Source organism: Aspergillus ambiguus (genome assembly GCF_047715705.1).
Source record: "Aspergillus ambiguus strain CBS 117.58 unplaced genomic scaffold BDV59scaffold_35, whole genome shotgun sequence".
Classification (NCBI taxonomy): domain Eukaryota; kingdom Fungi; phylum Ascomycota; class Eurotiomycetes; order Eurotiales; family Aspergillaceae; genus Aspergillus; species Aspergillus ambiguus.
In genome coordinates this window covers 15,092-27,711 of record NW_027395548.1, presented here as the reverse complement: position 1 = coordinate 27,711, position 12,620 = coordinate 15,092, and the positions used below count along the sequence as shown (strand labels likewise).

At 51.0% G+C, this 12,620-nt stretch overlaps 5 protein-coding genes across 5 annotated transcripts; 3 read left to right on the top strand and 2 right to left on the bottom strand.

Annotated features, from left to right (window-relative positions):
* Positions 1–1,880: 1,880 nt before the first annotated feature.
* Positions 1,881–3,672, top strand: BDV59DRAFT_195190 (UPF0187 domain membrane protein; the record flags this gene model as incomplete). Its single annotated transcript, XM_073692512.1, has 7 exons — positions 1,881–2,129; positions 2,190–2,337; positions 2,389–2,473; positions 2,526–2,651; positions 2,702–3,051; positions 3,101–3,274; positions 3,326–3,672. The coding sequence occupies 7 exons, from the start codon at positions 1,881–1,883 to the stop codon at positions 3,670–3,672; spliced, it is 1,479 nt and encodes a 492-aa protein (XP_073544826.1).
* A 570-nt stretch (positions 3,673–4,242) lies between these two features.
* On the bottom strand, positions 4,243–4,769 carry BDV59DRAFT_204662 (uncharacterized protein; the record flags this gene model as incomplete). The annotated part of the gene is made up of 2 exons (XM_073694505.1): positions 4,243–4,594; positions 4,660–4,769. 2 exons carry the CDS (start codon positions 4,767–4,769, stop codon positions 4,243–4,245), a joined length of 462 nt encoding a protein of 153 aa, XP_073544825.1.
* Positions 4,770–4,938: 169 nt separating this feature from the next.
* BDV59DRAFT_204661 (DUF167 domain-containing protein) lies at positions 4,939–6,683 on the bottom strand (the record flags this gene model as incomplete). The annotated part of the gene is made up of 3 exons (XM_073694504.1): positions 4,939–5,097; positions 5,204–5,445; positions 5,924–6,683. 3 exons carry the CDS (start codon positions 6,681–6,683, stop codon positions 4,939–4,941), a joined length of 1,161 nt encoding a protein of 386 aa, XP_073544824.1.
* Positions 6,684–8,158: 1,475 nt separating this feature from the next.
* BDV59DRAFT_204660 (uncharacterized protein) lies at positions 8,159–9,749 on the top strand (the record flags this gene model as incomplete). Its single annotated transcript, XM_073694503.1, has 3 exons — positions 8,159–8,275; positions 8,330–9,408; positions 9,464–9,749. The coding sequence occupies 3 exons, from the start codon at positions 8,159–8,161 to the stop codon at positions 9,747–9,749; spliced, it is 1,482 nt and encodes a 493-aa protein (XP_073544823.1).
* Positions 9,750–10,946: 1,197 nt separating this feature from the next.
* BDV59DRAFT_204659 (uncharacterized protein) lies at positions 10,947–12,599 on the top strand (the record flags this gene model as incomplete). The annotated part of the gene is made up of 3 exons (XM_073694501.1): positions 10,947–10,955; positions 11,026–11,383; positions 11,437–12,599. The coding sequence occupies 3 exons, from the start codon at positions 10,947–10,949 to the stop codon at positions 12,597–12,599; spliced, it is 1,530 nt and encodes a 509-aa protein (XP_073544822.1).
* Between the last annotated feature and the right edge of the window lie 21 nt (positions 12,600–12,620).

Below are 12,620 nucleotides of genomic sequence, written 5' to 3'. Positions count from 1 at the left end.
TTGGTTCGTAGGCTGGGTTTCCCCGGTTCTTTCGACGTACGTTGTTCTTGGCCGGCTCAAATCCTGGCTCAGGTGAACTTGAGTTGCTTCGCAGCTTGGAGAGCTTCGGCGCGGGGAACATGACTGAATCTTTCCGCAGCCTCTACTTAAGTGTGGTCGGGGCATTACACCCTGAAAAAAGAGGTGCTTGGGATGTGGACAATTTCGCGGCGGTCAACGCTCATAACCCGTCAACGTATAGGTTGCAAGATAATGTAGTATATGAAGATGTATATCTCTCAACGCGGGTTGTCCTTATTTAGGGGGTTGTTTTTTCCCCTTTCTAAGAGTTCTCCCGATCTATATCCGATAGTAATCTCGTCAACACTTACCTAACTATATAATGATCGAATGACTGCAAGTAAACAGATGGCTTGGTTTGCACATAAAAACAAATCAACTAGGCTAGTGATTTTTGCCATTTTATGGATTTCTTTTCAAGGACTAATTGGCTGCAGGTATATGCAAAATTATTCCTCTGTATAAGAGACCAAACAGAAACAGTAGGATATATTTTCAGCATGTCTCTATTGCTGGAAGCACAGCAAGTTATCTTACTCACCGCGTGGTGGTGAGTACGCAATGATGGTTTTTAAGGCATGTAGAAGATAGCTCAGTATAATCATATACCAAACGGTTGTCCCTAAAGATGTTAAAGGATGAGCAAGGCGGACAATTCAAAAATCCAAAAGCCAGACGCCGTATGATTTCTTATTCGATAGTATAGTACGACTTGATATCCTTTCAAGTCTCCCAAATTTGATGTATCGGGAATATCCAACATTGTCATCGCTTTTTGTGTTCATTGCAGTATCAATCCACTCCCCAACGGTTCTAACATGCATGTTTGGTGATTCTACGTCTGGGGACAGCCGAGAAGCATACTGGGAAATCCTTAACTTCTCGCCCGGCATCTAACATGGACACTCTAGTCTAGTTATTTTCGTAACCGGTAGCATTCTCCTTATAGACGGCATATGCGTTGTCGTCCACGGTGTTTAAGGTCTATTTCCTTATAGGGAGGAGATCGCTGAGTTTGTTTCAGATTGAAGAACTGCATCCATACCACCAATTACCTCCTGCCAGCACTATAAACATTCTCTGTGAACTATTCTCCTATTGGAATGTATTCCTCCGCACCGATCAGGCTCGGTCTTTGATTCCTTGCAGTCGAGGCGTTGGCGTGAAGAAATTTCTCCGGCTGCAAAGCCAAGGAACCCCCAGTCTATCCGGTGCGCGATAGGCTGTGTTCCCGTGTATATTTATAGTCAAGAGTTGGGATTCGTCCACCACAATCCTCCCCGTTCTTCCAATTTAGGCCTCGATGGAGTTGGCGTGGCTAGAACCATCCATGGATATCATAGACGAACTAGTCAGTAAATTCCACTGCCGCACCGTCCATGTCACGTCTATTAAAATCCCGGCGAAAGGGGGAGACCCGACTGGGACGAGTCTATTCGTTGGCGTTGTTTCAGCAATTAAATTCCCGACGTGTAGGCTGGTCTGGCCGCCGCCCACGAGGCGCCCACGAGCAAATCACGGCGCGTCCAGGGGCCGCAGCGGGTACTCCCGTGCGACAGTGGCGCCCGTTACGGGAAGTGTGAAACAGGAGGCGGATCGCGTTGCAGACGGTCTACATCCACCAGATCGAGATTGATCACAACCATCAATCTTTCTTTTCTCTCCGTTCTTCGCCTCAGTTCTCCCCTCGTTTCCCTGTGCTTCCCCATATTTGATTAATTCATTCATTATTCTAGACAGCACCTGTCTTCTTTCCTTCGTTTAGTTCCGTTTCATCTCTCTTCATTCCCCATCTTCACCACCCTCTACAATCCTTACTCATGGATGGTCAATCAGCTCCAGCAGCCGCTGATGTATCCGCCCCCTCCGCAGATGCCGCGGCACCAGTTCAAGCAAACGTCCATTCTCATGCCGTTCATCATGACCAGGGACCCTCCTCGCAGGTCGAGGAGAAGCCCTCCCGTGAACGCATCACCCCACGGCCCACTTTCCTGGAGAACTTGGCCGACTCCCGCGACTCGCAATTCATGCTACACAGTCGCGATTCCGATGATCTGGACCGCTACTTCGTATGTCTTCCATGTCTCCAGGATTTTTTCGAATGAGCATCTAACCCAGTCCGATGATAGCACGGTCCGCGAGATCTCGACAAGCACTCGAAATGGCCCGTCTTCATGCGAATGCATGGCAGCGTCCTGCCGAAAATGATCCTGCCGCTGGCGTTCATCGCAGCGTGGTCGACCCTGATAACGTGCATCTCGAAGTTTGTCCATAACCGTGAGCGCATATTCCCTCCCCAGTGGGGAGTACCCTGGCTAATGTCCGCAGTCGGCATCGACAACATCCTTCTCACGGTCACCGGTTTCGTCGTCGGTCTGGCACTGTCCTTCCGTAGTTCAACCGCTTATGAACGGTAACACTCGTTGATTTCGTCTCCGGGACGTCCCAAGCTGACAAACTTCAAGATGGGCCGACGGCCGCAAATACTGGTCTCTTCTCATCCAGACCTCGCGCAACCTGGCTAGGACCATTTGGGTCAACACGTCAGAACGCGAGGGACCTTACGCGAAAGAGGACCTGCTCGGAAAACTGTACGTTCCAGTCTTCTGCACGCAATACCACATGTTCTAATGCATCGCAGGACCGCGATCAACCTTATTCTTGCATTTGCCATCTCGCTGAAGCACAAGCTGCGATTCGAACCGGACGTCGGCTATGAGGACCTGGCCGGTCTGGTGGGGCATCTTGATACATTTGCCAAGGAAGCCCATGATCGTCACAACATCCAGCCCCAGAAGAAGACCCCCTGGAAAGCGGCCGGAGAATACTTGGGTGTGTCGTTCGCGGAGTCGAACCCTCGCAAGCTCGTCAAGCGATCCAAGAAGCCCCTGGGACATCTGCCGCTGGAGATCCTGAACCATCTATCGGCGTATGTTGACAAGTGTATCAAAAACGAGACAATGTCATGCAGTCTGCACCAAGGACAAGCGAGTGAGTTTTCGAGCCGCCCTGGGTGTGATCCCCCTGCTAACGAGAACAGTCTCCGCATTGGCAACCCTGAACGAGGTCGTCACCGGCACCGAACGCGTCCTCGATACCCCCCTCCCCGTTGCGTACAGTATCGCCATCGCTCAGATCGCATGGATTTACGTCCTCGTCCTCCCCTTCCAGCTCTATGACAGTCTCCAATGGGTCACCATCCCTGGTTCGATAGGTACGCTTTCCCTAGGCCTGAGCTAGCTTTCCATGCTAATGTCGGCAACAGTCGCCGGGTACATCATCTTGGGTCTCGCCACGATTGGCAGTGAAATCGAGAATCCCTTCGGTCAGGACGTCAATGATCTCCCCCTCGACACCTACTGCCGTCAGATCGCCCTGGAGCTCGACATCATCACCTCCACGCCGGCCCCCGACGTTGATGATTTTGCAACCCGCGATGACAACCTCGTTCTGTACCCTCTGAGCACGAATGGATACCCCGATTGGAGCGACCGCAGCGTGGAAGATATCCGGGCTGCGCTGAAGACAAAGGCCGTGGCGAACGCCCCTTCGGCCGCGATGTCTGACGCCTCGACGCTCTTTGGGAGTCTCAGAAGCAAGCAGTCGGTCTGAGACGGACAGACCAAAACTAAACATCAAGGGATCAAGGCATGGAGGGGTATCTGCATTATCGCGTCCAGTTCAGCATGAAAAAAATTGGCATATTTAGATAAGCGTGCGTGTTTTGGTGTTTGAAAAGGGACATCTTGTCATTCGTTACTGGTTGCTTTCATTGATTTCGATGTGAATATTTGGGATTCCGTTGGTTGACTATATGCTCCGCTGAAAGAATTTTCGGGGTGAAATCATACCCAACCCTTTGTTTTCTCGGCGCACGTCTGGGCTTAATCTGCCAGTTATTGTATCTGCGACCTATGGCCAGCGATCACTCGTTCGTATGACGCTTGTGTTGTCTTGGATGGGTCGGCTCACAGGACCTGGTGGTGGCTGAATGCCGGCAACGACTTCGCCCTGCAAAATGTAACCGACTCGCGCAGGTCCGCCAGGGATGTCGGAGTCTTGACCCCAACTGCAGGTCGTCTCGACGACAGAGCCACCAGCAACATAGCTGCGAGAATTCTCGCCGGGGCATTCTCGCCCACAATCATAAAGAGTAAATCATGCTCCCCCACCAACCGGACCTTACGGAGTAAACAGATCATCTCCCGATCCCTGCACCAGCGCACCGAGGTAGTTCCCCTTCGCGCAGATCCTCCACGAGACATTGCCCACCTCGCCGCCGGAGCCCCCGCCGATCCACGAGCTGACGGCCGCCACGACCGCTGACGCATCCTGGCGGGGGACGCGAATCCAGACAATCTTCTCAGTGGGCTTCTCTTGTTCCATTTCGGGTGCCACCTTGAGGATGTCGACGGAGACAGTGGTCCCCATCAGACCGAGGAACTGCGAAAGCGCGGCGGTCAGGTAGGTCCGCGCGGTGAGGGGATCGAGGGGCCGGCATTGGACGGAGGAGGGGGTGCCTGGTTGGTGGATTCTGCGGTTGAGGTTCGAGGTTAGTTTCGAGGTCACTAGGGGGGTGGTTTCTTCGTCGCAACGTACAATTGCAGCTTGAGATAGGTCCACGTGGGGTTGCGCGCGGTGAAACTGATGGTGTTAGACTGGGCCGTTTTGGCGTCGTCGGGAGATTTTCTCTTGGTCGTTGTGGACATGTTTGGTTTGTTGTGGACGGTGTTGTGTCTAGGGTGTTGGAGGTGTGATGGGGTGTGTTGGTGGACCTGTAGCTTGAGAAACTTGCGGATCGGCGGAAGCAAAAAAACATCGGAGGTTTCCCGTGATGTCACGCGGCCCAACCGCGATCTGCTCAACACAGCGATTCCGCTACGATTTGCGGAGGACAGCTTCTTCCAGTTGTTGTCGCAGCTGTTGTAGATATCTCTCCTCATTTCCCGCGATATCCACGTCCGCGATTGAAATGACTTTGTCGCGGGACTTCAAGCCGCGAATGACATCCACGTTGGACTTTGGGACTCGTAATATCTGTTCATAATTAGACCATTGTTGTAGATCAATTTGAGAGTGCCGTTTCCCCTAATATCCATAAGAGAGAGGAAGAAATCAACGAGAGGTTGTAACAAGGACATACCTGCGCCAATACCCGCGACACAGCAGCGTTGGCTTCCCCCTTTTTTGGGGCCGCCGCAACGCAAACATCAATCTTATCAGGTCCAACGGCGGTGATCCCTTCTCTAGCGCCTGATGCATTGGGTTTAACATTGCACAAGATCTGCAGGTTGTATTTTCTGGGGATTGCACCGCCCTTGAAGGGTTTCGTGGTCGCGACTTGGACCAGTCGGAATAGAGGTGAAGATGTATTAGCCATGTGGGCTGTGTAAGGTGAGCAGGTTGCCAGATATTAAGGTATTTTATGTTTATAGGTTGAGGGTATCCACGGTGGTGGTTTGTTGAAATGGACGGCGTTGTTGAAGAAACAAGTTCGGGCTTCAGAGCTCTGACTAACCTGGCTATTGTATACTTCCAGGCTTTCATATAAGGTACACATTGAAAATTCCTGATATATATTTCTACATGTATACTTATATATTATTTACTAGTAAAACCAAAATTAATAATTAATAAAGCCTGCAGGGCTCCTTCATGCATTCTGCCTCCTGGGCCGCCCTAAATATTATATATCTCCTGGCCAAAATACCCTGATCGCGACGGGAGCATGGGAGCTAATTTTATCCTTACGTTTGCCACATACGATGTTTTCTTCATTGATTCCGCATAAAGTCAATAATTCTCCTCATCATCAGCCAGTCAACCGAATCATCCGATATCTGCCTCGTTCCATCGCTCCTACAATCACTCGTTGCCTTGCCGACTTGGATCTTAACACCAGCTATCGGTATGTCTATATAGATCTTGTCCAGCATCGGCATCTCTTTGATAAACCCTGTCAAATATTCCTTCGTCAAGATCCACTCCCCATCACTCGCATAAGCGCTGTTTAATCCAGTGTAGTTCAAAGACAAAAGCTGCAGCGTTTCGCCATGTCGTTCCTTGAGGGCATCAAGGTGTTCCCTCATCAAAGGAGCATGTGGTCCGCCCTTAGTATGGGTTACATTGGTTTCGAAGTCGTAGTTGACCCAATTAAATTCACTGAGACGGTTCATTCTTCGAAATACCTCAGGCACAAACACGGTGCCCCCGTCATCCTTATAGAGGAGTCGATCAATAACCAGGGACTTGAGCGAGGGAAGCTGCTGCTGAGAAAAAGCAAGGATTAGATCCTCCGGTAAGAGCCAATGGGCCAGACAGCCATTGAGATATAGGTGTTGCAGATTGGGAAACAGAGGCGGTGGAGGTACCCCGTCCGAATCCTTCCAAATGGGATCGATGGCCCATGGCCGGGATACCCGAGGAACTGCACAGAACATGCTGACATGAAGCCAGTGGTCATAAAATTCCAGTTCCAAATGACGGAGACCTGGGAATGTATTCAGTGCTCGAAGTAGCGCTGGATGTGTCTTGTGATAGTTGGTGTACTCTAAGGAGTCATCGTGCGGTCCTAGAAGAGCTAGTGTCTGCAGTTCTTTGGAGAGACGTTCGAGAAGATCCATGTCTGCTTCCACACCTTGCTCATCCTTGCTTCTCAGGGGCTGTGTTCCATTATACGGGCTGACGCTGCTGCTGTCAAGTTGGATGGCGACATGTCTTACCCTATTTGGCTGATTTGCTCGACTCAGCACTTCCAGTAACCACTCCAGCCTCTGGCTATGGGGACTGTAAAATTGGACCCGGGAAAAAATCACATAATGTGTAATGTCGCATAGAACTTTGCAGGAGAGGAGAAGCGGTAGTGCATTTTGGCTGATTCTCCGGCCTGGAGGAGGCTTGCGATCCCCGTCTTCCTCTTGGGGATGTGGCTCCCACACTTTCGGCGGTTGAGCAATTCTGTTATGCATACCGAGATCAAGAGCTAGTCCGATGATTTCCTCAAGCACTTCACGGGGTAGTTTCTCAATGCTACTCGTCTCTGTAGATAGACCAAGGCACCCTGTATGTATCTTGTCGCCATGACCGCATGTCTGCTGCTCTTCACATACATGGTCGTGCATACGACCAGCTGCACATGGGATTTCAGTGGTCTCTGGATCCCCCGGCTGTCTATGGATATTGCCTACAGATGATTGTTCGACAATTTCTGATCCCCATGTTCGTGGGACGCGCGCAAGTGGCCAGGATTGAGACGCGGTTGTTGAGTAAGCGTGCTTCTCTTTCTTCTGTCTCGCTGATTGATCCTCAATATGATGCTGGTCAGGAGGACGACGCTGGATAGGCTGTGTTCTTGCCATGGCGCTACACTCAGATGGTACTGACAAAATGCTTGACGGGGTCACACGCCCGGTGTCTAGAGCACCCTGACTTGACGGGTAGGGCTGATGTCCTTAAATCGTGTACGAGGGTGAGGGGTAAGGGTGATATGAATGCCACGGGCGATGCTGGTTCCTCATTCGCCAAGAGATACCCGGGCTCACACTAAGGTAGATAAGTCAGCGTCGTGTCGAAATCGGATAGATGTATAGGTCGACGTAGTGCTGGATTCTTCGAGTCTGTGCTTCATTACCTCAGTCTCTATCTTAATACATGACTGTCCTAAAAGGGACTATGGAGAGGCTATCTTCTAAGAGCGTAAACCAAGTATCTTATGCAGAAGCTACTCACAAAATATTGGTCCGTTTCATTGTGCCGCATAAGAATGTGAATCTAGTATGCAGACGTTGCACGAAACGATGCGATCAACGAGACCAACGATGCGATTGCTCACTTTATTCACTTTTTATCAATATTTGTTGCCACCTGATTATTTTAAAAGCTGATTATTTCCCTCGCTATCTCACTGTCTTGTTTCTATGGTGTGGCCGAATCCCAGATATCGCATGTCACACTGCCAGGTCGTCACTTGCCATCTCTAGTTGTTGGGCTTGAGCATTGCTCGTATATTCCTTGAAAACACGGGAATATCTCAATCCTACCATCTCAGACAGAATTTACATTTGACCTTTTGCTTATTTGGTGCGAAGTTGACAGCGTCATGAACTGCACCCAGCAACCCGAGGAAGACTCGGACGTGGTCATTGTCAAAATCAACAAGCTCCGTCCTCCGCCACGGACTCCTCCTCCAAGACCTATATCAGTTGACCTGGGTGAAGTATGCTAAGACAGGACAGATGTCGAGACAGAACTTTGCTAATGTACTCCACAGGATGTCCTGTCCCGTGCAGCAACTCCACCACCTCCTGGGCTTTACAGACCTCCCCTGTTGGCTAAATTCCCTTACCAGTTTCCGCCCCAGCTTCTTCCTCGGTTTTCTCCTCAGCTCCCTGCCCAGGTTTCTCCTCAATTCCCTCAATACCCTCAGTTCCCTCAGTTGCCTCCGCAGCCTCCCCAGAGCCCTCGTAAGTGCCCTCCGCAGGTTCCGTTCTGGCCTCTTCCAGGTTTACCTCCTCCCCCTCCACGCCCTCATTCCGTGACCGTGGACAAGGTCAATTTTCATCGCCCAACGTTTCATCCCGAGGATTTCACGGCATTGAACGGGGAGCAAAAGAAGTGGAACCTTCTGAATCTTCCTAATATCTTGTATGTTCTTCGGCCTGGAAGCGAGCATGCCAACTCGAGAACGCCGGTTCGCATGACCAAGTACACGATCTTCGGCAAGCGCGTGAGGGATTTCACCGTCCTGCCCAAGCAGATCTCCTCCGGGGTGGAAGCCTGGAGATTGGAGGCGTGGATGCGTCTTGATAGTCGGATCACGGAGCAAGATATCGTCGATCGTGTTAATCCCAAGTTCAGGGAATATCTGCCCCCAGCCTACATCGAGTACCGTCGCAAATTCTTCCGCGAACATTTCCACCTTGCTTGCTGGGATGCACAAGAAGAGATCGACGGCCTCGCTGATGAGCTAAGGAAGATTGGCATTGATCCTGCGAGGAATACCACCAGAGGGCTGACCCCTGGGCTGATAGACCCCGCGAAAGGAGAAGCCGGGGGCCGGGTGCTTCTTCCGTGCATTCAGGTCTGCCTTGTGGTTGGCGGCGGAAGCAATCAACCCATCCCTACCTCTGTGGCTATCCAGGAGCAGCTAGAGTGGCGCGAAGAGTATCGTCAGCATCGTGCGATGGCACGGGCGGCTTGTGAGCCTCTAATGACCTATCCGTTTCCGCAGCCATTCGTCCATCCCCGTGTGCCTAATGCAGCCCAGTACTATCCACCTAGTGCCCAGTACATAGCTCCCTATCCTATCTCATACTCTGGAGGGAAACGGAAATCGATGGAGCCCGTCAGGTAAGCCATTTTATTTTATCTTCAACAATTCCTCCCACTGAGACGGAGCAAGTAGACAGGAACAGCCACTGCCCTACTATAAGAGACAGAAGGCCACCGCGGACGACCAGGAAGATGGTGCCAATCCGACCAGATACCCATTCCTCCCCAACGAATTGGCTCCCCACAACGGACTTGCACCTCGCAGACCTCCCTTTGAGCGCGATACAGCTCGTCACACACTGTCTCTCGAGGACTACCTCCGCAGGAATCAACTGACATACGACGAGTTTCTCTACAGTCGGTACGCGGACGAGATCCCAGAGCTGTACCCCGTGAATCTGAGGCTGAAAATCGAATGATGATAATTGAATGAATCCAGGAGAAAGACTGAACTGGAGAGTACTGTTGGAAGTATTGTTGAATTGGTTGTTTTCCCTCTGTGTGTAACTAGTTCTACTTCTTTGCTGGTTTCTTGTACCTAAAGGTGTAATAAGACATAACTTCGTACAGTGTCTGGGTGGTAATCCTAGCCGATTCTTGATCGACAAACAGATTCCAGTAGAGCGGGATACGCTGAAGCAGAAAAGGTTAGAAAGAAAGCACCAAAGCTGTAAGAGATATAAGACTGATCTCTTCTCCGATTGTTCTCATACAAAGCCCTCTTTTCATATCTTCGCCTCACCTCCACACTTTTTCGACGCATAGCGAAAGAATGTCCAGCTCAATTCTCCCTATACCCCTGTCCATCTCGTACAATACATTGACGGTTATTCTTACAACCTCACCGAATCGATCGTCCGTTCTATTGATATCGCGGAGTACAATCAGGGACCGGGCCGGTCCGCTCTTCAGCCACCGGCTACTGTCGACATTGTTGTATCCGACCAAAGCTTTGTTCTCCTTAGACAAAGAAAGTCGCCGTCTACCGGGTGGCTGAACGGATGGGAAGGGGCTGGACCAGGGGTCTGCATGAACGGTGGGTCCTGCCAGATGTGCCGGCCATGTGCTGGAGCCTCAAACCTATTGCGGCTTCTTACCTCCCGTCGACTCCCCAAAGCCCTGTAACGCCATATTGACGGCACTACAGTTGTTATAGAATTCATCGGAAAGAGAAAACTCTCCGCTTTCCTGACAAGTATAAACTATGCGGTCTCGGATCTCAAGTCTTTCGGTGGGACGAGCTCGTACTGTCTCGTGGCGACTGGCAGCAAGCGAGTAGCATATCGTGTCAATCCGCCCTCCCAGCACCGTGTTTCATCATCGTCTGTTGCCTTCGACATTTCCAAATCCGGACAACTATAGCCAACCCCCTTATTTACCAGAGGCGAAGAATAGCGACTCGCCGCACACAATATGGCTCGCTGGTCTCGTTCTTCGTTTCTTCGCCTTCGGAGATACAAGATCATCGTCGCTTCCGTTCCAATCGCTTCATACTCCTGCGGAATCTGGCATCGTTCTCATAGCTCATCTGCCTTGATATCTAGTTCGATATCGCTTCTGAAAGCCTTATACCAACCCAAAGGGACCATTCCCAAATCTCTCAGTAACTGGACAAGATGTTGCAGGTTAGTGAACGATCTATGTCGCAGTAAAGGAGTTTCCCAGTTGAACAGGCCTGACCTATGCATCATATAGTTCCCGCTATCTGCAAACTTCGAACTAGAGAGGGCAATTGGCGAATTGCCTGAAAGCCTTGCTCTTCAGCTGTTGGCTGCGAGGGCGACTTCTCAGGATGCGCACCCTGATCCAGGAGTATTTGACCTGCCGGACATGAACACCGCCCCTCAACTACCTGAAGCCAGCATGGCCTTGTATATGGCCGAGCCTGGTTTGCCTGGCGCAAGCGCCACCTCTGAATCATACGAGACCAGCACTGTCGCGACTCTTGGAGTCGGAGTTGCGGAATCCCCGCTTGCTGAAGCTAAGAATAAGCGTCACTCTTTCGAGAATAAGACCATTCGTCTGACGAGCAAGAAAAGAAAACGTCCCAGTGGTCAGTTATCTGTCAATAACATAGAAGTATCCACAGCACTAACGTCTAACTAGGGAGAACAGTACCCAGACAGGATAGTCCAAACGCGATCCATCCTTTGAATCACACTACCTTCCGAGAGGACCAACAGCACTGGAGCTGGGAGAATATGCCGGACATCCTGTACCAGCTTCATCCTGACGAGAAAAGGGACCGGAAGGCGGAAGCCCCAATGATGAAACACCCTATTCACGGAAAACTACTCCGCGATCTACCCGTTCTCCCCGATAATATCGCTTCGACTGTTGAAGAGTTCCGTGTCGAGGCTTGGATGCGCATGGACAGACGTGTGCGCTTGCAGGACATTACCGACAGAATGCATCCAATGTTCAGAGTGAACGGGAATGCACTGCAGCAGCGTAGCGTCCGATTCCGACAGATTTTTGGTCTGCTTGCCTGGGACTCGGGCAACAAGAGAAGTCGTGTGTTGGAGAACAATCTTCTGAAAAAGATGCGAGAGAATGGCATCGATCCGGCGTCCAACAGCACCCGTGGAATAACCCCGGGGCTCATTCATCCCGCCCTAGGAGAAGCCGGTGGTCGCATCCCATTGCCGAAGAGCGGATCTCAAGCCAAACAGGGAGTGAACAAGTGGAACACAAAGAAGCCAAAGCTCACTGACAGCCCTCTGCGAATCACACACTCAGCGGAGGCAGAGGAGTATACCCAGTCAGCCCCGGTCCCTAAGCAGCAGACCAGGGTGAATGAGCAGCCAGGTACAGGTCCTTGCATGCCATCACAAAAGGCAAATGCCGACGAGCGGGACCTCGTTCAGGTAGTTATTCTTTCCAATGTTCGCAAGGTCCGTCGTGATGAAGCAGAGTGTGTTGCGAATCCCACTCCACTCGGAACCTACAAGGCTAGACCATCACTCATCAATCTGCAACAGCACATGTGTTACAAAGGATGTCAAACCTGTAATATCCCAACCCCCCGCTCAGGCGTTCCGGGTTTAAAGTTCAACCTTACCAAGGCACTCGCATACGACATTCGATCTCCTTCGTCCGGTGTGTATGACTGGCCACCATCTCCTTTCCCAGACACTGTTTTCCCGGAGCAGATCCGTTCTACTATGTTCCGATCGATGGTGGAACAGTGTTTCAATGGGCAGAAATACCTTTTTGAACTGCCATATCTCCCTGGAGTGATGAACACGAACGATCAATCAGCCATCTAATTCAATTTTGTGGGCTGACGT